The 25,609-nt window shown below is 38.2% G+C and overlaps 1 protein-coding gene across 5 annotated transcripts in view; it reads right to left on the bottom strand.

The window, feature by feature from the left end:
• Nucleotides 1–25,609, bottom strand: part of PTPRZ1 (protein tyrosine phosphatase receptor type Z1) — a 131,982-nt gene that overhangs the window by 29,595 nt on the left and 76,778 nt on the right. For 3 of the 5 annotated variants that reach the window (XM_058022672.1, XM_058022673.1, XM_058022674.1), the window contains exons 4-12: nucleotides 24,694–24,845; nucleotides 23,258–23,353; nucleotides 22,938–23,004; nucleotides 19,408–19,565; nucleotides 18,736–18,886; nucleotides 13,282–13,466; nucleotides 12,464–12,590; nucleotides 6,643–6,686; nucleotides 514–4,084 (exon numbers count right to left, since the gene is read on the bottom strand). In XM_058022672.1, coding sequence (XP_057878655.1) covers nucleotides 514–4,084; nucleotides 6,643–6,686; nucleotides 12,464–12,590; nucleotides 13,282–13,466; nucleotides 18,736–18,886; nucleotides 19,408–19,565; nucleotides 22,938–23,004; nucleotides 23,258–23,353; nucleotides 24,694–24,845 — 4,551 coding nt within the window. The remainder of the gene's footprint in view (nucleotides 1–513; nucleotides 4,085–6,642; nucleotides 6,687–12,463; nucleotides 12,591–13,281; nucleotides 13,467–18,735; nucleotides 18,887–19,407; nucleotides 19,566–22,937; nucleotides 23,005–23,257; nucleotides 23,354–24,693; nucleotides 24,846–25,609) is intronic. The other 2 variants (XM_058022675.1, XM_058022676.1) reach the window with 1 other exon arrangement.

Here is a 25,609-nt window from a genome sequence, read left to right as displayed (position 1 = left end):
GAATCAGAATAAGACCAGCATCTTCTTCCTTGTTCATCCTCTTAGAAAACACAAAAAAATGTGCTGCTGTAAGTTTAGAAGAGAATATCAGAGGCATATTTCCTCTGGTGGTATTTCCATGCAGCCAGCACTAGTCTCTGTACAAAGAACTCAACAGAGAGCCTAAGTCCCTCTCAAACCTTTAAAACTAAAAGCAAAAATTAGCACTGAAACAATTCTGGTATCAGATTTTGCATGACTCAACTTCTGCTGACAGTATGCATCTATCCAAAAGCAGACCATAATCATCTTACAAAAGAATATTTCAGGTGCAGTTTTAAGTAGCCAGAAGTAGCATTCACAAGATAGCCAGCTCAGTATGAAACCCTGTTCCCCAATGCTTCCTTAATCACACCCATTGGCACTGTTATGTTCTCCCTTTATTATCTCTAGATAAACCTTCTCACTCTCTATGGCACAAAAGTATCCCCTCACAGCTTCCCATGGTATTCATTAGACTTATCCATAACTAACCTGCCTCAGAGATGTTGAACACTGATGAGTGATCACTAGTAACAGATGAGGCTGATGATTGTGATGATCCAGGAGTTAATTCTGAATTACCTGCTTCAACTGCCCCTTCAGTGTCTCTCTCATTATGGTCAGGAAAACTGAAATCTGTTGAAGTTTCGTTATCATTAAGGCTATCTGAGGTACCTTGGCCAGAACCACTTTCTTCATCACTTGTCAAAACAGCCCAAGACTTAGATTCTGATGTGTTTTGCAACTGGACACTAGAGGTCTGAATGTGGTTCTCCAAAATTTTCAGGTTGTTGTGCTTCTCAGGTATCGCATTTGCTGTCAAAGTTGGTATGGATGTATAATTACGTCTGTCCATGGCACGGTTTATCTGACTGTCAGATGCAGCAGTAGAAAACTTCTCTTCTTCAGGTTTCTCAGAATGTGAACTTATAATTAGGTTACTCTGATCCTTGTTATTATTTACCTTTGTATTTTCATCCTCTACTATCATATCCTGATCTTCTCTATGGGAAGTGCATGAGATGCAGTTACTTACAGGGAAGGCATCATCGTATTCATCGTAGTCATCCTCAACTACAGAAGACCAAAGATCAGTACTGGACATGACACTGGGAGACAACCCAGAGGATTCTCCAGAAGGAACCAGCAACCTATTCAAAGTTACAGGGATCTCACTTTTGGAAGGAACAGCCGTAACTGAAGTAAGTGTATTTGGTAAAGGAAGAGTGTGATGAACAGACACATCAGAACCAGAAACAAGTGCAGGCATAGGAACAGGATCAAAACCAAGTGTGGAACTTGAAGAGACACTTTCAGCCTCAATTCTTTCAAAAGCACTTGAAGAGATATGGCTGTCTGTAGGAGTAGCTACATGTGATGATATGTCACCTGTTAGGAAGGGAGTTGTTGCAGCATTCGCTGCCGGGGATGGAAAGGCATTTGTATTTTCTAAACTGGTCAGCTGGAATGAAGCATCGCTACTGTACAACGAAGGCATGACCTTCTGAACATCTTCACTGTTAAATAAACTGGATGAAACGTATCTCTCACTTTCATAAGAAAAAGATAAACCTTGAAGTGACGCTGTGGGCTTACTAAAAGTGTTTGACATCATATCAGCAACAGAAGGTGGAGATGTAGAATGCAGCTTGCTTTCAGTTGTAGCAGTAACTGGTGCCATTTGATGCAATATTTGGTCAAATGTAGAACTATCTTTTCGAACCCTTGAGCTTTCAGCCAATATGGGATCACTAGGCACAACTGCAGCTGTGTTAAGCAGAGTGCCATCGCCAGAAGATTGGAAGGAGGACTGCAGTAATGCTTCGTTATTTAATGTAGCTGAGGTCTCATAAAAGTACAGCTGAGTCGAGGATAACATTTTGCTATAAGCAGGGACAGAGAGAGCTTGATCTGAGCTTGCACTAAGCACAGGTTTAAGCAAAGTGTCATCAAAGGCTGGAGTTGTAACATGCAAAGGCGGAACTGAAAGGTGCTTTTCTGTAAGTTTACTAATATCATGATCAAATATCTTAGTAGTGGAAAAAGCAAGAGAGACTGGAAGGATTCCCTTTGTGCTAGAAACAGGAAGTGGGCTTTCTTGCAGAGTCATATTCTGCTCAATTACAACATTATTAGAAACAGATGTAGAAAGTTCATGTATCACTTTACTTTCAGCACTGGAAGCCATTTCACTTAAAGAAGGGGAAATTTTCAGTTGTCTCTCATCTCCATATATAACATCACCTTTTTGAAGCATCTTATTAACATCACTAAACCCGGATGATTCATATGGAATCTCATCAACAAAATCAGAGGAAGAAACATTAAGTACTGTCAAAGTATCTGTATCAGGCAAAAGGGACTCACTACCAGAGTATGCTTCAGACCAATCCGTGTCACTAGATAGAGAGCGCGTAGGCTGCAGCAAAGTATCAGCTTGTGATATTACAGAGGAAGGCTTATGCACCAGTACATTGTTATAGCTGCTAAATAAAGGATCTTGATGAAATACGTCAACAGAATCATGCACAAATTCTGCAGAGTCATAGGAAACAGTAAAGCTTTGGAGGGAGCCCACATTACCAGACAAAGCATAAGTAAGTTCAGACATTGTAGATAGTACATGCATATTTAAATCACTGCTGGATGGTTCAACTTGAGAAAATATGTGAGTTCTATTATGACCAAACATCAGTGTCTCCGAAGCAGCATGAGTGGTCTGATGTGACACCACATCAGCAAATTGAGCAAGGCTTGGCTGTATTAATGGATCACCCACTGCCAACGTCAAAGAAGCATGCAGGGACACCTTATCGCTTGCAACAGCTGGAGTAGCACTTTGTGGAAACATTTGAGAAACTGTATACAAACGGTGAAACATTTTACTACTGGAGGAAGCAGAGGAAAATGTAAGCAAAGGTACATCATCATAGGAAGACAGGGTGGGTTCAAATGACACATCAACACTGGGAAATACAGGTGTAGCATGCAAGATCACATCACTATCTGATGTAGCAGGGGTAGTGTCGAGCATCTGAGAGTCAAACAATAAAGGGGTGACTAGAGGAAACACTTCACTACTGTAGGAAGGTTGAAGAGGTATCTCACCATTATAGACTGGCTGAGTTGTCTGAGAGAGTACCTCACTGGCAGCAGAAGCAGAACCATATTCTCCAGAGCTTGAAGAGATAGAGTGAGGTGATAATTCAGCAGAGGAGAAAGCAAAGGTAGAGTAATGTGGCAATTCTAAATCCGCATCTGAGGCGCCTTGTAAAACCACTGGGCTGCTGGTATAGGGCGCTGTAGTCGGCTTTAATCCCTCTATATAAGCATCAGTGTAACTGGTCTGAGACAGCTGCCCGCTAGGTGATGTATCAACAGACTGAGTTGTTGGATCTGTAGCGTTACGAAACCATAAATTTCCATCAGGGGAAGAAGTATGCTTTGGAGGCTCATCGGAGCTTGAGGGTGCTACAACTTCTGAAACATATCTAATGGAGCCTTGGGAAACGACATCATGCACACTGATATCTGGGCTTCCTGAAGGAAGGGCATCTTCTTGGGAGGCCTCCTCTGTAACCAGCTGGGATGAAGAAGTGGTAGGAACTGAACTCCAAAAGTCATCAGATTCCTGATGAGGTTTAAAAGGAGGCAATAAGAAATCTTCGTCACTGTGGCCAGAGGTGGTTATTCTTGTTGGCTCGGTGCCTGAAGAAAGATATATAAACTCGTCGTCTCTGCCTTTGGTGGAGTCAATGAGTTGAGGAGGAATTCCAGTAATTGTTTGGGATTCCGAAAAAGGATCTTCCTCTTCAGAATTTTCACCAATAGGTGGAGAAGTAGCATAATAAACTGCTTTGAAAACATTATCCTTACCATGCAATTCTTCTCTTGTTAGGTATCTATTTGTTTTGGCTTCACTGGGTTTTGTTCGCACTTTTTCTTGACTGTAGCTGGATGTAATCACCTGAAAATCTCTCCTCAATTGGTTCATTGTACTGTCAGTGCTAGGAACTACTGCAGTTTCTTCATCCACCTCTGTTTCCTTTTCATCAACTTCATCCTTTGAAAAAATATCATAGCCGAAGACAATTAAAAATGTTTATAGACTTTGAACATGAAAGAAAACTGAACTGTAATAATACATTTTCCTGGATAGTTAAATCAAGAGGGGTAAAGCAAAACACACTTGAGAAGACTGTTTGTCTTAAACTAAAGAATTAACTGCAAGAAGAGATATCCTCTTTTATCTTGAAAAATATTACTTATTTGCAATAAAAACATTAAAATGCTGTGTCCCAATAACTTCTTCAATATTGCGTTACTTAAATTGTGTTTGAGAGGCAAAAATCACTCACAATATCTATTTACTTTATTAAGAAGGCTCAATCTCTTTCCTAATAAAATGCAATTGTATATGCAATATATATAGCTTAGATTGTATACACTGCAATGAAAAAATGTTTTTGCTATCAGAATGCATTAGAGGTTTGCACTAATATCCTGATGGTAATTAAACGGTAATAACAACAAGATAATTTGCAAAATATATTTATGACCTCAATTCTGCTGAATTATCAGAGTATTCTGGAAGAGTTCACGATCCTCATCAAGACTGTCAGAGTTTCACAAGTGTTGTGATCCATGTGCCCTAGTCCTGTTATGACCCTTTGTTTTCTGAATATGAATGACGATGAATAACAATACTTTGCACAAAATCTGTGTTAGAGTTTTGCCTTTTAAGGACATATCCAAAAGAAAAAAAAAAAGCCTGAATGCAATCAGCATTTAGGCAGTGCTGGAGGATCTAAGGTCAAATCTTTTCATCCCTTCTACAGCTTTCCCTGCACAAAATAAAAAAAAAAAAAATTATCATTGAAGCACCTAACTCACTCAGCAAGCATTTTTGTTTTGACTTAAACACAGCAGTCCCTGCAGTTCTGTGCTGTGTCATCATCTAGTGCTGCACCAGAATCGAACCCGTCCCAGCCCAACTCTGCCATCTAGATTGAGGTACACTTTCAGTTTCGGAAAGGACCTGATTTGACAGGCACACATAGCCCTAAGAGACAGAGCAGCACAGGGCCTCTTGCAAAATAGTTTTGTTTTTTTGTTTTTTTTAAAGATCTGGCTTGGCAATGTGGTGGAAATGCCACTGTTTGTTGTTCAAAAGCATAATGCTGAGAGAAAACACCCAGTAGACAGGAGATAGGCACAGTCATCAATCTAACAACTCCTCAGTTTCCACTATAGTTTAGGTTGAGTAGATCTCCCATTCCTGCATTGAGCAGGGCACAGCAGGGAGAGTAATGTAAAAAAGCAACAGCCTTTGAAGGAATACACCCAAGATAAAGAGCTGCTGAGTATGTTTTTGCCTGAGGCACTCAACAAACAGGAGTTGTGAGCCTTCACCCAGTCTCACCAGAGGGCTTTACCCACTAGGCTAGAGCTGGGCTTCACACTGCAGTCCCTCTTTGAACCAGGAACCCCTCATGCACTTAACATAAGGTGCCTCAGATGTCACTCTCAGGTTTGGATTTCATTTGCAGAACTAAATATCCAAAATGTAGGGACAGCAGCACCACAACTAATTGCCTTCAAACCCGGGATAGACTGGACAGGCCCATGTTTCTATTTCTGCAAGGCAGTGTATGAGCTTTCAAACTTTTTCGGTTCAAGTAAAAATCAGTTGATGTTCACTGGCATGAAACAGATGCAATATAATAATCTAGATACACTAGAACAGAGAAATGACTGTGCTACCGGTTACTCAGTGTCCACAAATGCAAGGGAGGGTAAATAGACATGAGCACAGGCTGTGCTATTTAACTAAAAGGATTTGTCCTGCAGTGAGAATATTGTGGTCATAGACTGAAACTATAAATTAAAAATTCTAAGGGATTACTTGATAATTGTCCTACTGAAGTAACTGTCTGTTACACAATTGGTATTAGAGACTGTAAAAAACTTAATCATGGCATTTGTACATCTCTCCTTCCTGAGACTCCAGAGACCTAGTTACTGAATATGAAGCCTTCAAAGGTTATCATAGGATCATTAAAAATTTTGTAAAACAGAGCCATGCTTTAAAGTCTCACTTGAGTTCAGGAAGCAAATGAACCTCCAAGAATTTTTGAGTAACAGTTAAACCAACAGCACACTGATGGCAGACACACTTGAATCTCACTCTTCAGCACAACTATTGTCCTCCCTTACTTTAATTTACTACATGATAAAACCATCACAAGTAAGGAGAAATCAAACTTCTCTTTAACTAAAAAGCCTAACACTGGATGGCAGCTTTGATTCTTTGATGAACAATTCTGTCAGACTTCACAGAGGGGTGATTGTAAACTGGTGCCCCATATTAAAAATATTTAGGAATATTCAGTGATATCCTTTACTTCACCATGTACCTCCAACCCCAGAGAAATACTGAGGTATCTCCAGAATTATCCAGGGAGAAATATAGCTCAAAGGCTACGTATATATGTATACATAAATGCAGATAATATACTCATTTGGTGACATGGTTTTGTCAATTTTCACAGAATATAATTTCAGTCCAGTTGAAATGTATTTATTTTAAATACATCCTTAAAAAACAAATGAATGCTATACCTCATATTCTTCAGCTTCACTCAGTTCAGGAATGAGGTCAGCCTCTATAAAACAAAAATACACACCGTATCATCCACAATTTTAAACAGACAGAATTCTAAATTCTGCAAGGACTCAACTGCCTAATTAATATGGTTATTGAGACAATATCAAAGATTTTTTGTAGGACTGTGTTTGGAGAAGTGGCCAACCCCCTGGAATAAGGACTAAGGGTAGCAATGCTCACTTATCTACACAGGACACATTCACTCAGCCACAACAGTTCTGTCTGGCTCTATTTTGATACCACTGGATTTGCACTTTTGGAGGAACCACATGTTGGCTGGGGAAAGCCAAGTTTTCAAAAACATTTTGATGTAAAATACAGTTTAATGCAGAAATACAGAAGTGAGAAAAACAGTAAGTCTGGGGATCAACTATTTCTCTACATTAAATCTGAAAGCTCTGAGGATATTCTTGTAAATAATCTATTCTATAATTTTCATATAGAAAATTCCCCATTTGCACACCCAGGCTTGGGCTTAGGTGCTAGAGCAACAGCAATGCCATCATAGTCAGTATTCAGCAGGCTGCATGCTACCAGCAAGGCAGACCAAAGAGATTCACCCTTCCCAGTGCTTACAGCCTTTTTCAATCCCCCACCCTACTTGATTTAATGTACAGACATAAAGCCAGTTGTATCACATCCCAGAAACAGTCCCTAATAAACAGGTATTGCATGCTCTGTGAAGAACTACTCTAGAGGCTTTTGAGGCCTTCCAAATTTTCAAAACTAAAAAAACCAGTTGAAACAGGTTGAAGAAATTAATTTCCTACAACCCAGCTGAAAATCCATCTCTCCAAATTTAGAAGTAGTCTCTTGCCTTCTTTCTCTCCTCTCAGCCAAATGCAGTGTTATACTTCTGATGGTGGTCAGCAAGAGAGGCTTCAAAGCAGGCTGAAAGAACATTGACCTCTCTGCTAGGAACTGGCTCAGCTCTTCAGTGAGGAAATCTAACACCCCTTCCAGAGCACTAATGCACCTTATTGCACCTTTGGTCCACAAAGGTGGATAAGGTATCCATTCCTTTCTAAGGCTTTCTCCTAAGCCATGTTCTAGCACTCTATCTGCACACAAGTGCTAGCACATATTCTGAGGGCTGATTTGCACTAGGTGAAAATGCCAATCTCTTAGCCTGGAGAGCAATTCTAACAATACCATCACACACAGCTCCATGTCTGCATTTCCTCCACAATGCCCAAATGTAGTTTGTTCAATGCACTAGGATGAAGATTCCATCTCTGTATTTCTCTTTTTTGCAAAGTCAGATGGAGATCTATGACTTGTATTCTCTTTGGTCTATCCATATCTACCTTTCAAAACAAATTAAGATGTGCTATATGCAACATACACTAGATGAAGTTTATCAAACTAATAAGATCAAACAGTATTATCTGTAGGTATATGCAAACAAATTTCCACTAAGAAATGCTGCACAAAATCTTCACAAATTATCCTTTAGTAACAAACATCTATAAATTACCAAACACAGAACTGACCTTTCTTTAGCTAGATAGATAAAAAAATTATCTTACCTCTGGCTCCTGAGGCCTAGGAGGCTCTGGGAGGGTGGGGAGGGGAGTGCAGGGGAGGAAGGGGTGGATGAGATAATGATATTCCCTGGCTTCTCAATGACACAAATCAAATATTGAATTTAGTCTGAATGCTTCCCCATAATAGATCCACACCATGTACGAGGTGTTTAACAGACTTGTCTGAAACGTGTTTTTAGTACAGAGGAATTCTATCCATACTTTTCTGTGGTTACTATTCTTGAGTTGAGATTTAATCAGACTCAGTCAGAAAAACAAACTGTAGTGATTGTGCTAGAGTATACAGTAGGATACATGCTCTCAAATTCCACCAGCAGGAAACTACAGTTTCTTGCTGTTTTCTCAAGGAAGAGGCTTTAATATACATACATTATATATAAATGCATATATATATATATATATAAAAGAACCTCTTTATTAACAAAACCAGTAAATGTCCAGGAACTTTATAAAGAATATTTAAATTTAGATTTAATATAAAATTTATTTGTCAAAAGTATTAGAGACACACACTTACAGAAGTTCTGTTAATCCTGCTGCTGAGCTTTTGATATGACAGGAGATTACAGAAACATAATAACATCCCCACCCAAGGTGAACAGCCACACCCTCCATAAAGTTGATGAACAAGCTTGTTTATTTTTTCTGAAACTACATATTGATTATTCTATAGTATACATTTTAAAATAATTAAATAATTAGTTAGAGTTCGGTAGAGGTCTTTTCCTAGTCCATTTAAATGACAGGTTAAGAAACAGTAGAACAAATACAGAGATGTAACTATGTCCCTACATTTTTTCAATGGAAATATTAAAAAAATCTCTTTAAACAATGTGATTTATAATCATAGAATAAGGCACACAATATAAACTCTTTTCATTTTTGTACTGACATGACATAAATGGCATGGCAAGAACAAAAGTAAAGCCTGTTTCTTTTGATTAAATGAGTTTTCAGATTTCTACTTTTATCAGTACAAAATTAGAAAAAAGCATCCCCTAAATCAGACATTTAATAGATGTTTAGTGATTTTCAGGACAAAATTCTCAAGGATGAGTTACAAAAAGTTGCATAGTTAGACCCTCACAAAGCATTGCTGACAGTCAGAGCTGCCAGGCAGGAGACAGCATTTGAGAGCTATGTCCCAGCATGCCGGGGTTTTTTTTGACAAACACCAACAAAGGAACAGGAATGGGGAGTTATATATTTTTCCTTTCCTGTGTCAGCAAAAGCATGTAAGTACCACCAGTATTAGCTACACAACAAACTACTGCACAACCCTCAGCTCTATACAGATGTTATCTAGAGAGTTGAAGCACACATTTACATAGTTATTCAAAATCCAATTTTAATAACAAATGAAAAATTTGTAAATAAAGGTTGGATTGTTATCAAAGCTGATTAAAATGTGCTGTACACAATTCCCTAAGTTTTGTGGCAATTTTGTGGCTACATCATTTGTGCTCTTGTTGGCTTTTACTAAGCGGAAACTAACTGGAAAAAATTTTAACCTTCACACACAGTGTATTACAAGAAGAAGGGTTGCAATTCTGAAGAGTTCAGGAAAAACCCAGAGAGCAGAAGTCTCCACTGTGGTGCCTTGCCCAGTGTCATTACATCACAGCTCCTGAGGCTTCCACAAACCAAAGCAGAGACCCCAAAGAGGTCCTTCATCTTACAAAACATCGCTGAGAAAAGAGCCTTGGATCTGTGGATCAGCAGAGCCTGCAGAGCCCTCACTGACCATATGGGATGCACCAAACTGGGTGGGGAGAAGGCATGAGAAACACTCTCTTGCAAGTATCTCAAAAGGAAAGTCTAAACCAACAGTCTTGAGCTTTTTGAATTCCACAGCTCATTAGACGTGGCCACTCCAAGGACAGAATTCTTCCTGGAAAAGGGCCCATCTAATGGCTCCACAACTCACACCTTGCTCCAGCTCTTAACAGGAAGACTGATCTGGAGGTGACTGTAGTGAATTTCATCTTAATTAAACTGGATTACTCAGAGTAATTCTTGAAAATGAAAGATTTAATTTATGCTTTATGTGTGTCAACTTTATTTCATGTCTTCACGGTGAAGATAACTTTTCTTTCATAAATTCCCAAGCAGGAGCTCCAAGAAATCCCCTTTTGCCTCAAGATCTATAAAGCAGATCACAAAATCAATTTGATGTTATAGTTGTAATCAGCAAGCTGCTCTGAAGAAATCTTTCTTATTAGATATCTACATTCCCATATATCTGTTTTCTAATATTAGGTATATTATAATTAAATATGAAAATATTTGAAATATTTGCAAAAGTTAATTCAGGTGTAAATAATTAGTAAAATTAATTATGCAAATAAACATTAATGTTAGAAATTAATGGAAGATTTTTTCCTATTTTGAAATTTTATCCAGAGTTGACTCAGCATGTAAGAAACTTACTTATAGAGCAATGTTCACTCTTAGAAATCATACTAATTACATGAGAGGAATTTTTCCCTGAATATTCTTTATGCAATGCTTTCAGAAGTATCACTGTGGAAGTGCCAAAAGAAAAGAACCAAATTAGAGTTAATAACTTTGTGTCCATTTCAGATAAGAAGCATGTCAGTGAAACTTTTTTTTTAAACAGGCAAATATTAATTTCAATATTTAATTTTTATTTTAAAATTATTTTAAAATAAATATATTTAAATTTTTTATTTTAAAACTTACAGCAGGGACACAGCAGTAGCAAGAGGAGGATGGTTTATCTCTGGATATCACCTACACTGGGCTTTGTTTTGCAATATGTGTTTTCAGAGGTTTTATAGCTGTGAATGGCAGCACAGTACTGACTTGATTTGTTGTTAAATGATGATAACACTATGCTGCTTATTTGTCATTCCATGTAGAAATGGATGTGGGGTATGTAGATGAACTCTCATCTGAGAAAACTCTTCAAACACAAACCCAGTAAATTCTGGAAAGTAAGTGGAAGAATATACTAAGAGATGAATAAAAGGTAGACAGAAGAGTGAAATGTCAGGCAGAATGTCAGAACCTTGTTGTGGACTTTTTAGAAAACTAAAGAGAAATATGAAAATTCCAGTAGATACTAACTTAAGACCCCAAAATACATTATTATACACTGTGTTTGAAAGACAAGTTAAATCTTTATTAAAAATGTGTATGTACTATACCTGATGCTGTATCCTCTTCCTACAGAGAAACCCACCTTATTATAAGCCTACTACCCTTATTAGTCCAGAATTCATGTGGTAGAGATTGCTGAGAATCACATTCCCTCTCACTGTAACGGAACGTGGCTCCCTTGAAATGAAAAACTGGCCTGTTTTCCCAAGTTCACCACAACATCACTAATGACCTTGCTGTAGCTAAACAGACATACGTAAGTATAAAACCGTATTTACAGAATGCATAAACAAACAACAAAATACAGGCTCTTAGATTAAAAATAAAAAAGCTCCTAACATGATCAAAAAACATTTGATTTTTTCTATGATTAATTACAGTGTTCTTAACTAAAAACAAAGCCCTCACTCATTTTCATAGGAACTGAATCTGATGCTAAAACTTACACTAAATTTAAGGAATTATTAGGATAAGATCAAGCTTCATGCTACAGTTTCAAGTTATTTCATATTTACCAGCAGGGAGAAGAAGCAAATCTGGCTGTGAAATCATTAAGATTTGTTTGTTAGCCTTTTGATTCTTTTGCGAGGCAGCATTAAGAAGCAAGGGAATTCCATCATCACAAGTCTTTGAAATCAAACTCCAAGTATTCATAGGAAATCAAATTTCAAAATCATCAATATAGACTTATAAATCATATAGTGGGGTTGTATTGCTTGATTCCTTAATACTTTGGTGGTGTGGATTAATTTTGAGAGGATGGTTGAACCATAGAGAAATAATACCAAACATGGTTTTATTTCCCTGCACATCTAAAAGATACACTTGTGAGATTTGTGTGAGATTTGAAATCAAGCAGGGGCTTTTCACAATAGGCTTAGAATTAAAAAAATTAACATGCAGTTTTTTATAGGTAATGCTTATAAGGAATTATGTCATGTAAAATACCATTAGCAAGGGACATGCTGAAGGTTAACTGCAGTGATTTTGAAATTTCATTTTGGCATGATTCTGAAGTCATGCATTTTAACTGGTTTGCAAACAAACTACTTGAAATACAGGTTTTTCAGCTAAAAGGGATCTCTAAACTCAAAAGACCACTTACCTGCATCCTCTAAAGGCATATCAACAATGACTTGGTCGCTGTATTTTCCATACAGACCATTAGAGCAAACAGCAACTATCTGAAGAACATAACTTGTATTGGGCAGCAGATTGTTTAGAATAGCCCCCTAAAAGAAAAAAAACACATTTAATCATTTACTTGCAAATAAGTATCAAGAATTTGAAAATGTTAAGTTTTTATAACACATTTTTGTTATGAAGCACAAAGCTCCTTTCTTCTAGTATTATAATGTGTGCCTTTTTATTTTATTGTCACAAACGGTTTTCAGTCAAATGGAAAAAACCCCAAACTTGTGACTTTTTACATGGAGGATAATAAACCAAATAACTTCAGCACTGAACACAAGTTTAGGTAACGCTATATCAACGAGTCTTTAAAGAGGGTTAGAGGAACAGATCTCATTGGTAAAATATCATGAAGCTGTAATCAGTAACTTAGGATTTATAGCGGTATAATTGAATTGAATCTCATTAGTTGCTTGTGTAGGTCATTCTTTCACATCCATGAGCAATGATTTACAGGTTATTATTAACTGACAATTGGGTTTTATGGCTAGGGAGCTCTGTGATTGACATGCTCACAGCAAGTATAGGCAAATCAAAGCAGCAATCTGTAGAGTTTTTTCCTGCTCTAGACAGGAGAAGTTTTTTTCTTTTGTTTTAAGTTGTCTTTGTGGCTTTACAGCCAAAAAATTTCTCTTCAATCAGCTCCCAGCTACGGTTTAATCCATCACAATAATTAACAGTGGGTTGTTACACCATCATCCCCTTTATGAAACTTGAAGAGTTTACAGTTACCAAGTCCTGATACCCATCTGTCAGAAACTCATGCTTAGTCTGATCTTCTCCATCCAGCTGTTGATAAAAGACAGCAAATCTCTCAATTGTGGTGTCATATACAACACGAGGTCTTTCCCATGTAACAAGGAGACTTGTATAATTCTTTGGATCAGATTGAACATTTTCAGGTTCAGAGCTGCAAACTGGAAGAAAGAAAGGAGGAAAGAATATGGTAATTATCAAATGGTACAAGTAACTCTACTAAAATCTTGAGATACTTCTGAGAAAATGAATGAAAGTCTTTTGGTGTGCCTCAATTTTAGCCTTCTACTAAAACATTTGAAATGCCATGCCATTGTAAACAGAACCAGTATTTAAATGCTAGATTTCTAAAAGCAAGTAAAGTTGAGTTGAATTTCCTCTCTCTGCCTCCTATAACATATTTTGTGAAATACCAGTATCCGGTTCCTATGAAATAAAATATAAATGATTAAACATAAAGATTCTTATATCTGTCCTGGGAATCAAAAAATCTCAATTTTTATGGCTCCATGAAATTAGCACTAGAAGATCTGCATACTCTCACACTAGCTGTAATAGACTAATCTACAGTAGATTGTGTTTAATGGTTAAAGGTAAACCTATCCCCTGAATTTCCCCTCAAGGCTGTTTGAATCTTTTTATAGTACTTAAAGAAGAGTGAAAAGGTAAATAATAAGAACCTAAGTATTGCATTAGCAGCAGTCATTTAATGTTATTATATTTTAAGGCTTGTTATTATATTTTTAGCTTAAATTGGAATAAACAAGGAAACATTTTTTACGTCTCGTAATGTGCTTAGAGCAATATATGAGTGTCTAGAAAAAGAAAGCAAAAACCCTTTTAGCTTACTAAGAAAACAGGTGCAGATCCTTTGGAGTTCTCTAAAAAGAAGTGAACACCAAGATGCCCCAAGGCTTTGGCAGACAATGCTGCATTTTGAAAGTCCTTCAGCTTTGCATTTTGCCACTTGAACACAAGGGGACACTCAAACTCCATCAAAATATTTGTCAAAGGAATTTCTCCAAGGAAGGTGGGAAGTTCTGAGCAGCTTCTGTCTGACAGTAAATGCAAAACAAGCAGCAAGGCTTTCCTAATTTCTGTGTTTGTGTGTGTAAGCTAATAGCAGAGGCAGCGTTAATTTTTGTAATTTAGGTGTGTTCCCTTTCTGTGTTTTGGATCTACTCTGCTATATAATTGATACATAATTTTATTAATTACACTTAATTATTTTAATTTATGCAAAAAAAGAGCAAGTTTTAAAAAAAATCTATGTTGTGTACATTCCATTCCATTCCATTCCATTCCATTCCATTCCATTCCATTCCATTCCATTCCATTCCTAAAATTTGTCATTCCTTCCCATTTCCACCAGATGGCAAGGAGAAATTATTAGACTACTCCTTCTCAATTCTGAGTATGAACACAGGTGATTTAAACTGATTTCCTTCTTCTTCAATGAATCTAAGCACTCCTCAGCTATTTCTTTTCAAAGGTGTTTAAAATTCTTGTCAAAATGCTTCTCTATATTCCAAATTCTTCTCTACAGTCTTTTTCCTCCCTTCATCTTTTTTGCTTATGAGTGAATTTGGTTCTGAAATCTCAGTCTGTGTTCAGACTCATAGAGCAGTATTATAAAACTTTTAAAGGTACAAGGTTGGTGCTTCCAGTGTTATTTCTTTGTTTTCTTTTTTCCCCTTTCCAAATAGTTCTTCTATTTTTTCCCAAGAAAAACGTCTTCCTTTTTGTTCTCCTCCTTTTGATATTCATCTCAGCAATGACTGACAATATTACCACATTACAATCATTTACTTATTATTTCACCTCCATTTCTTCCCAAAATGTTTTGTCTTCCCTTCTTCTGATGTCACTTTGTAAATCATCCTGCTGATCCCTTTTCTTTCCTACCAGTCAGTAACACAGAAGTACTTTACTCTCTCTTATCTCATTTTCCTTCTCCAGAGGCTAGAAAGGAGACCACATAACAACTTCTCTAATTAAGTACCTCTGCTGTGATACCAACTTCCAGAAAAATCTGAGCAAAGAGACTGCAAGAAAGGGAGTTCTTGAGTCTGTTACTAGTCTGAAGGACCAATTCACAGAAAAATTTGCAAAAATTTCACAGAAAGTCAGAGGCCTACTCAAACTCCTGCTAAACTTGAAGCCAAGTCTCTGCTTTCTCCAGGTGAATACTTAGATTCTGTTTTTTCATATCACATCATGTTGCAGTAATGCATCTACCTTTGCTTATTCTCCAGTGGAATAAAATGCTACCCATGTAACTTAGGAAATTTTCATCTGAACTTAATTGCATCATGGGGAATCCCTGGGGTACATCAGCCAAATCATTGCCAAAAGCTGCCTGGGCTGTTTTTGACCAGAGGGCCTTTATAACTTGCCCAAATTTGGCTTTTTCCCCCACCTTTGTTGCGTTCTTCTACTTTAGCTAAATCTGTGTTTGAGATTATTTTTTCAATTCAACTTTTCAATTGTTGAAGCCATGAAATCACTTCATTTACATTCAGATATTCAGGGCCCCTACATTGTGTGGCAAAAAGCAATTTTTAATATATTCTAGATCTGCACTCTCTCTGTAATGGAGGTGGGGCAGCACAGCAGGTGTCTGCTGGGCTGACCTTGGCTGGCCACCAGGTGCCCACCCAGACACTTGCCCACTCCCCCTCCTCAGCAAGGCAGGGGGAGAAAGTAAGGTGATAAAGCTGGTGGGTCAAGATAAAGACAGAGATTGCTCACCAACCACCATCATGTGCAAAACAGATTAGACTTGGGGAAATTTATCACCGATAAAAATAGAGTAGGATAGTGAGAAACAAAAACAAATCTATGCAACCTCCCCACCTTTTGCTTCTTCACAGGCTCAGCTTCACTCCTGATTCTTCCATCTCCCCACTCCCAGTGGCACAGGGGAATATGGAATGGGAATTGTGGTCAGCTTATAACACTTTGCCTCTGCTGCTCCTTCCTTGTGCTGTTCCTCTGCTCCACTGTGGAGTCCCATCCACAGGATACAGCCTTTCATTAATTTTTCCAGCCTCTGGACAGTTTTGGAAATAGACTGCTATACTGTGGGTCCTCCTTAAGGTCAGAGACCTGACAGATAATCTGCTCCTGCATGGGCTCCCTCCACAAGCCACAGCCAGCAGCCTGCTCCTGCATGGAGCCTGCACAGTGTGCCACAGGACAGGCTGCCTGACCATAATCTTCACTGTGGGCTGCAGGGGAATCTCTGCTCTGCTACTGGAACACCTCCTCCCCTTCCTCCTTCTCTCACCTGGAGTGACAGAGCAGTTTCTCACGTCTCCCCCTCTCCTCACTGCTGTGCAGCTCTGTTTTCCTGCAGGTGACACCACCAGGGCTCCCTGAGAGGGGTGGGCTGGGGCCAGCTGGAACTGCCTGGGTCTGACTGGGGGCAGCCCCGGGCTCTCCCCACAGACACCCCCTGTATCCCCCACTGCCAACGCCTGGGCACCTGCACCCCACACTCTGTGCCAGTGAAGGTGTCCCACGCACAGCTGGGAACCTCAGCATTCCCAATGAAGTGACGCGCACTGAGGAACGTGAAAGGATAAACGCACGAGTCCTGACGAGTCTCACAAGAGAACTTAACTGAGACAGCCACTGAACTTTATGTGGTGGTGTTTCTCATGGGAAAACAGGCTGGCTAGCACTTTTTATCAATATATATTGTCAGTCTTGAATTTTAAGAACCCATTGTTTTTTATACCTTACTAAACCCAGGAAGATAGATAAGAGTTAAGTTTCAGCCCTTATTTCCAAGGCCTTACCAGAAGGGTGGAGAGGATGGAAAGTCACCCAAATGTGCCCAGCAGCCATCACAATGGTTTTCAGGTTTACAGGAATAAACTATGATTTTTATTATAAATGGATTTGCATGCCAACTGAGGTTGGTGGAGATTAAGCATTACAATTTCAAAACATTTTTTTTTAGGTGAATCCTCAAGCATGGCTGTAAGGATCAGCTATTTTAATCTTCTTAAATTGCTACATACATATTGCATAGGGAAATTATGTATATCACTGGGCAGGTTTGGGGAATGAGGCATCTCCCATGCCCTTAGTAGGACTGTGCTTGTACACCAAAAATGTTGGGGATGTTACTGTGAGAAAATTCCTGAAAATATTTTGAAAATTCCTGAAATTAGTTTAAAATGGAATTATAAGATACTTCTAGCTTTCCTAAGAAAACTTAGTTCTATTTATGAAATGTCATGTATTAATTACAGCAATAAATCAAGCATTTAATCCAACTCCCTAATGAGAATCTACACTGAACGCAACAGGAGAAAATTGGGATTCTAGGTTTCAAAACACAAAATAATTTTTCAGTTATCTACCTGAGTAATAATCACTCTTGGCATTTCTCATACATCCTCTAAAGGGATTAAAAAGATTAGTTTTTTTCTGTTGACTACTATGCAATATTAAACACGAATAAGCCTATTAACTCTTACAGACTTTGGCATTTGTGTTACAGCTCCTACATCTGAACATTTAACTTTAATGATTCCTAGAGTTTTTAAATTCTATCTTAAAATGGAGGCAGAAATATAAATGCTTCTCTAATGTTCTACATTAAACAAATGCCATAGTTGCATTTGTGTGCGTCTACATACATGGCCACATAAATATGTAAAATTACATGCATGAAACCACATTTCTAATCTGCAGAACTCCTGTAGCCTGTGCTTAAGTCACCTGTTCATGTCTAATTAAACACAGTTCAGTGAAACTGAGTTAAAGAATCTACAGGTATTCTCATCCAAGTAGTAACTGAGTGCTTCCAGTTTAGAAGTTTCCTATATATTCTTTTATACTTGTTAGTATAGGAATAATTGACTCCTATATTTTGTGCCAAATCCTGTTTCCCACTGCTTTATGTACTATTTTGGCCAAAGAACCTTTTCAAACCTCCCTGAAATTTAAGGTAAGACTGAGAACAGAATCTGGCTTCAGTAATTCTCTCCATCTATCACTTCCTAAGCAAACTACTTGATATTAATTTGGTGACAACCCTTCAGTCTCCATTGAAAAAGCATCCACACTACACAATAAAGAACCAAATAGGTTTGTAAAACAAAATATTCTTGCACTCTCTGAAAAGGCAGCTTGGTTGAAGTCTGAAACACATTAAAAGGGCATTGTAAGGAAGCTTGAAATGATGTGATTTTCACTGAATGCCTGGTCAAGACAAGCATTTAATTTTCCACTCCATTTAATCTGACATGTTTTATGATTGCTGTTTTTTTTCTCCAAAGTGATAGATTTATGACTAATAACACAGTGTGCTACTTTCTACACAATTTAAAATGAGTAACTGCATACTTGGATGAATCTTTCACTGAAAATTGTCTTTTAACTTGCAAAGAGAGGAATGACTATTCAGTTAAGTACCTGCTTCATGAATTTCTTCTTGTCCAGTGTAAGAGGAAAACACTTGCCCATAGAACTTATATTGCTGTTCTCTGAAGTTGTTTTGCAGGTAGTCCATCAGCATAACATAGCCAGACTGCTGCATTGTAAGCACTTCACAGAATACAGCTAACTAGAAGACAAGAGGAAAAAAATAAGTTAGAAGCCACAAAACTTGACTAGATTCTGCTAACAGGCAAAAGCTCTGGGGAGAAGATGCTGGATAAAGTCTCACATTTGAATTATCCTGCATGACATTGAACTTTTCTATTAGTGTATCTAATGTTTTACTTCACAAGTATTTTTAAACCACTCAGCTGTTGGAGCTATGCTCTGCTCAGCATCACCATGTGTCTGGGGGAATATCCAAAAAGTGTTTTGTCCTCCCTTTTATCTGAGCTCGAATTCCAGACAGCCTGGGATATGTTCTTATCCTATTTTAAGACAAGAAATTGCTCAGATAATAGTACTAAACTATGAAAAATGTAAAAGATAACACAATTAATGGAGATGCTTTCTAATTTAACAGCTGATGAAAAACTTCTGACTAGATAAAAGAAAAGCTTTGTTGTTGGGCTGGCAATGAATGCCATGAGCTTCTACCATACACATGGCAATTTCAATTGTTTGGTTTCACTACATTAAAGAAATTACCTGGTTTTCAGAAATACTTATGGTATCTTTAAACACGATCCATTCAACTGTTTCAGAGCATGGAGGAGCTGACAGAGATCCATTGTAAGTGTAATATTTGTCTGTTGCATTCGGCAAGAGATTCAGCAAAATGAATGGTTCTAAGGCGGCCTGTTTTCCTGAAAAAATAAAAAAGAAAAATAGAGTCAGATAGTTAAAATACTACAAAAGCAATTAATAAATACAAATCACACTCTCCAAAAGAACTACCATTATCGGAACATGATAATTTAGAGGCTTTTCAAAATTTAATTTCCAGACAGACTAAAATACAAATAAATCATGAAGTCTTCTATTTCATTTGAAAAAGTATAGCTCAAGCCCAACTTTGTTTACTTGGGAAGGTGTAGTAAGTTATTCCAGTAACAAATGGACTAATTTTTAGTATATTAGTTCAGAAGAATTTTCTCACTGTAAGCTTACATATAAGGCGCCAAACCTTTGTCTCACTCTTGAATTTCAAATAAAACAGTTTATTAAATCTTTGTTCTAGGTCTCATGATATGGCTTCAAACTCTCCCCCAAATTTAATCAAGTTGTTGAGTTTTTTGCAGAAAATCACTGCCTGGGGAACAGTTGCCATGCTAGGTCTAAAGGTTAATATTACTCATGATAGCAGAAGCAAAATTTCTGTGGCTCAGGATTCTTTTTAAAATGGTGATAATATAGTGAAAAACTGCAACAGCTTTACACAAATCAGCAAACAATGCAAAGACCTCCTCCAAGAGAACAAGTTCTGTGAAAATAATATCACATCTTTCAGGTCAGAAGTTTACTGGCTACCTTTTCAGCTGGGAGTAAGCATGAGGGACTGCTGGAAGTCCATCCACAGAAAGCTGTGCCTGCTGGTTTGGCAGTAGGGTCCAGCAACAGCAATTGGCATAAATGGTAACAACTTCAGCAAGGCAGACTTTTCAGTCTGTGAGAATTATCTGCTTTACTGTCTGGTGCATCCAAAATAATGCTGCTTTTCACACCTTGTCATAGTGTAGATCCTTATACAACTTACTTCAATCTAAAGTTACTCATTTCAAGTTCCTCTCTAATTGGTAAGTACTTGCTTCTGAATATCTAATGACTTTTCATACTGTACATTAACTCCTGCTTTTATGGGTATGTTAGTTATTCAGCTCTGTACAGATTTCTGATCTTTGTCTGCATAATTCCTTACAAATTTGGTGAGAACAGCAAATTGCATTAACAGTTGACTACAAGGGATTGATGCTTTTCTTCTCTGCAGTGACTCTCTGCTGAGTTAGGGTTGAAGAGATGACTTGCCCCCCCTCTCATTCATGTATCATGAAGAGGGAACATTTAGCAGTGTAGAGCAAAGCACATCCTTCCATTTCTCCTGTCAAAATGCTAATCAGCCCTCAGACAGAAGCTATCATTGCTATCTGGTATGTGTCTAGTTAACACATTTGTCCCTCAGCAAAAATGAAGTCCATTTTATGTAGATGCCTGGGGACATAAAACTTCTCATTTGTAACAAGAATCCTGCCATGCATTTTGCAACTTTGGACTTTAAAACACTCTTTAATGAGACTCACAGCCTAGATTCTGAAAATCAAACACCTACAAAGAATGATGAAAACCAGAAAGTTTGTCTAGAAGGAACAGGAGTACTCCTCTGCAGAGCTTGAGAACTCAGCAACTGTGATTCAAATAAGCACAATAGAGATATGAGTGACAAGGACACAGACAAGGAGAGATTGTGTGCTTTTCTTCAGAAGAAACAACTTGATTTGGTTATGACCTGAATTTCCTGAGCTCATCTGCATTTTATTCAGGAAAATTGTATTCTAAGCATTGTTGAAGTGCCGTGTAGTGGCTGTATCTTGAATCTTGCTCTGATAGCTTTACAGCTCCTTCCAAGGCTGTAGGACAGCATCTGTCTTGATGTATTACCAGTTCTCCTTTTTGTTTCACAGAAGATGACACACAAAAGTAATGAATCTTAACTACTTCATATTTCCACCCCCTATGTCTTTGTAACTTATGAAAGGTGTTCCCTTTTAAATTTGTTGAATAGAGTTTGTTTTCCAGAGGGAAAAAAGAAATCTTGATTTCAATGTCACACTTTTGAAGGCTTTTAAAACAGCTTTTTATATTCAAGCACCATTGCATAAAGGAAAACTTAGACAAGGTTTCCTTAAAGTCATGGGCATGATGCAAGAATATATCCCTGTCCAAGACAGTGCTCATTCATATTTATTCATCTGCAAAGACACCAGAAACTGACTCAGAAACATAGCCCAGATCTCTTTATGCACACTGAAGTTGTCTTGATTAGCAAACATTACCAATACATTTGGACTATTTTGGATTTACACAGGAGCTACTGAAAAAAAATTTCTCTCCTCTGAGTCTACTGAACAGTGACAGTCTTGCTCTTGTAAGACCCTTCTTTAGTTACAACAGTCTTACCTGGCTTCCAACCCAATACAAAAACGCTGACATGTATGATTAAGAAGACTTAGATAATAAATCAGATTTATCTGGATTTAGCATTTAAACAGTTACAAATTTCTCATGATAGTTCTATTTATTCATTTACACATCTGTTGTTACAAATATTCTTGGGGTAAATTAATCAGAGAAACATAAAATATCTCAGGTTGGAAGAAACATGTGAGGATCATCAAGTCCAACTTCTTGCTCCTCACAGGATGACCTAAAACTAAACAATATGACTAAGAGCGTCATCCAGATACTTGGTGCCATAATCACTTACTTCTCTGGGGAGCTTGTTCCCAGGCTGTCACTGATCACCATCTCAGTGAAGGGCCTTTTCTAATGCCCAGTCTGAACTTCTGACACAGCTTCATCCCATTTCTTCATGTCCTACCACTGGTCAGCAAACGCTTCTCTGTCACCCCACTTAAAGAAGTTGTTGGCTGTGATGAGGCACCCTCCTCCAAGCTGAACAAAGAGACCTCAGACACTCCTTGTCTTCAAGACCTTTCACAATCCTGGCTGCCCTTCTCTGGATGCGCACTAATAGGCTGATGTCCTTCTTACACTGTGGCACCCATACCTGCCCCCAGCCCTGGAACTGAGGCTGCCCCAGCTCAGAGCAGAGCAGGACAATCCCCTGCCTTGCCTGGCTGGGGATGCTGTGCCTGATGCCCCCCAGGACAGGACTGGCCCTCCTGGCTACCAGGGCACTGCTGGCTCACATTCACCTTGCCATTAAACAGCGCCCCAAACCTTTTTCCAAAGGGGTGCTCTTCAGACTGTCCCTCTCTGGTTTGTGTACATAACCAGCATTACCCTTCCCAGGAGCAGAATCTGGCACTTGCTTATGTTAGATTTCATGTGATTGGTGATTGTCCATTTCTCATCTGTCCAGATGACTTCTGTAATTTCTAACAAAATAGACATGACTGAGCAATAGAGAACCATGCTCCTCAATGTCTTCAAGGTTTCATAATCACACTGAAGTGGAATTGAGTTAATCAGTAATCAATAAAAAATGGAGGCAAGCTTACCAAAACGACTAACACTATCTACTCCATTAATGATTGGATTATAATCCGGATTATCTTCTAGTCCAATCTGTTGAAAAGAAATTGCATATTTTAACAGGCTTAATGAAAAAGGATTGCAAGCTACAGTTTACCACCAAAATTATAGATTATTTAAAGCCAAACAAACTTATTTTGCCCATTTGCTTTTCTGCAAGAATAAATTAGAAAGATAGATGAAATTTTTTAACTCAGTGATCACACATTGGAACCAGTTATATTCAGTTTGAACATCTGCTGTGTTTTAAGGCTTATTAAATGACACAAAGATATATTTTGTTTACCTCAAACAAAATTGATAAAGCTCTTAACTTTCCACTTCCTTTAACTGCCTCTTCAAAATCTGTAAACTGATCTGCGTCATAGCAGTAGATTTGCATCTGCAATTAAAAATATATTCAAATGTTATATATAAAAAATTGTAAACATTCAGTAATGCAATTGCTTATATTCCCATTCTGAGGGAAGAAACATCCAAACAAAATATTTTAAATAAACGTAGGGATTTTTTACCTCTCTCATTTCTGTTAACTGAGGATGCAGAATGGAGTTCATCAATAATTAGCTAGGTAAAAACAACCTCTCCTGGAGAACTTAAAGTTGCAGGAATTACCCTTTCAAGGAGCACAATGCTTTCCATTGATAATACAATAAGCTAAGAGGACACCTGACCTAGAGTACTTGGTGAAATAAGTCTGTCCATCAGTGATAAAACACGAATAATATGTCAAGATGTCCCTACTGCATCTGCCTTGCAGAAAGTGTAGAAAACCATTGGTGAGATAAGATTACCAGGCACTTTGAACCCACATCTGACTGCTGTCATGAGCATTGGTTTTGTTGCACTCCTTTCTCTCTTTCTCCAGATGCAGCTGGAAAATCTCCTCCAGTGCTGGGTGACCAACGTGTCTGGGGGAGTGACTGCTCCTACTGGCTTTCTATGAGATGATGATGGAAGAGAGCATTCTCTGTGATGCCTTGTCAGATAGAGTTGGGAATTTTTAGGTGCCTAGTGAGGCAAAAGAAATGACACTGCCCAGGGACTGCTCCAGCCCTGGCACTACTGCTTTGCTTTCACATTGAAGTTCCAAATGTTTGGAGTGATGAACAGCACAGTTGCCTGCCACAACTGCCTCTTTTGAACTGGAAGATGACACAACGTCCTGTTGAGGGAAGAGAGTTTGGCCTTTGTGCATCCCAGGAAGAGCTGCTCCTCTCCTCCAGCCCACTCCCTCAGGAACACTGGCCTGGCTGCCTGTGAATGTGGCTGCACCCAGGACCTGCTCACGTGGATCTTGGCACACCACTGCCAGCTCCTTCCAGCCCACACTTTGTATCTGTAAGGCCCAGCAGTTCCCATGGGCTCTCAGCAAAGCCCTGACTTTGAAAAGTCCATTTACACTTTAAACAATGAACTGATGTGGAACACGATGGGCCAAATTCATAGGAGCTTAACATTTAGTGGGAGCTTTGTCAGATAGGCAGAACTGACATCTAACACTATCTTACAAGATGGGAAAAAATGCAGTTTAGACATTCTCAACATGCCACTAACACATTACACTGCCCATCTAAAATGCATCATTTATTCTTAATTTGGAGTTAAGTGAATGATTATATTTGCAAATAGATTTAAGAGATAAACAAAGGAACTTTGTAGAGTAGTAATGTTGCAGAATGTCAAATTGTTGAAATCATCAAAATCGATTCTATACTTTACCTCAAGAGGATATTTTTGTCCTTCTAGACTGTGCTCTGATCCGTCTGATGACGCGTTGCATTTTCCCCAGTGAAAAGTGATCTTGCTTGCTTTGAATATGGTGTCTAACCCACCTCCACTCACATAATAATCACTTGTCAGGTTAATTTCCACTGAAAAAATGGAGAAAGAGGGAAAAAAAGGAGTGTGAATATAAAATCCAGCCAAGGCATCTACAACTCTTATATTTCAGTTTTAGGTGCTAGAATTTAAATATGATATGCTTATTTCTCTGTATTTCATAAGAAATTTGACAGGAAATTCGTTACTCAAACTAAGTAACAAGTGTGGTAATTCACTATTAGCATGGAGAATATGTTTCATTTCATGCTTTAGTTCATAAAATAGTGATTTAATGAAGTGTACTTCATTTCCTGTTATCTGAAACTAGACACAGAACTACATTAAAAGCTCAGAAAGCTGGTCTAGCCACCAGCTGGCTGTCTAAGAAAATAAATTCCTGAAGTACCTACCTTCCTGAAAGGGTCTGTGTTTCTAACAAAAAGGAAAATAGACACCTGCCCCCTATTTTTACCACAATTCTATATACAAATCATGAGGCAACATGACAAAAGAGTATTTTAACCAGCTCCTAGGAGGACTGTCTCGATGTTCTTAGCTGTGGAGCCATCTCCCCTGGGAAAAAGCAATGACAGGTTTTCAGCTGGGCATAGCTGTACACAAACTGCAGATGGGACAGAGCATTTGACTTCTGGAGAGAACGAGCAGAATGGGATAGACTGGAGCCCCATATTTTGTCTTTCCCATCTCCAGCAACTGCTTGACCTCTTGATAAAACAGCACTAATGAGTTCATTTTCCCCACATTCCTTTCCTCAAACTTTGAAGATCATTTAAACAAGCTTTGCAGTTCCTCA

This window comes from Melospiza georgiana, chromosome 4, assembly GCF_028018845.1.
Source record: "Melospiza georgiana isolate bMelGeo1 chromosome 4, bMelGeo1.pri, whole genome shotgun sequence".
Classification (NCBI taxonomy): domain Eukaryota; kingdom Metazoa; phylum Chordata; class Aves; order Passeriformes; family Passerellidae; genus Melospiza; species Melospiza georgiana.
Note: the sequence above shows the minus strand (reverse complement) of the source record. Positions and strands in the feature narration are given on the sequence as shown.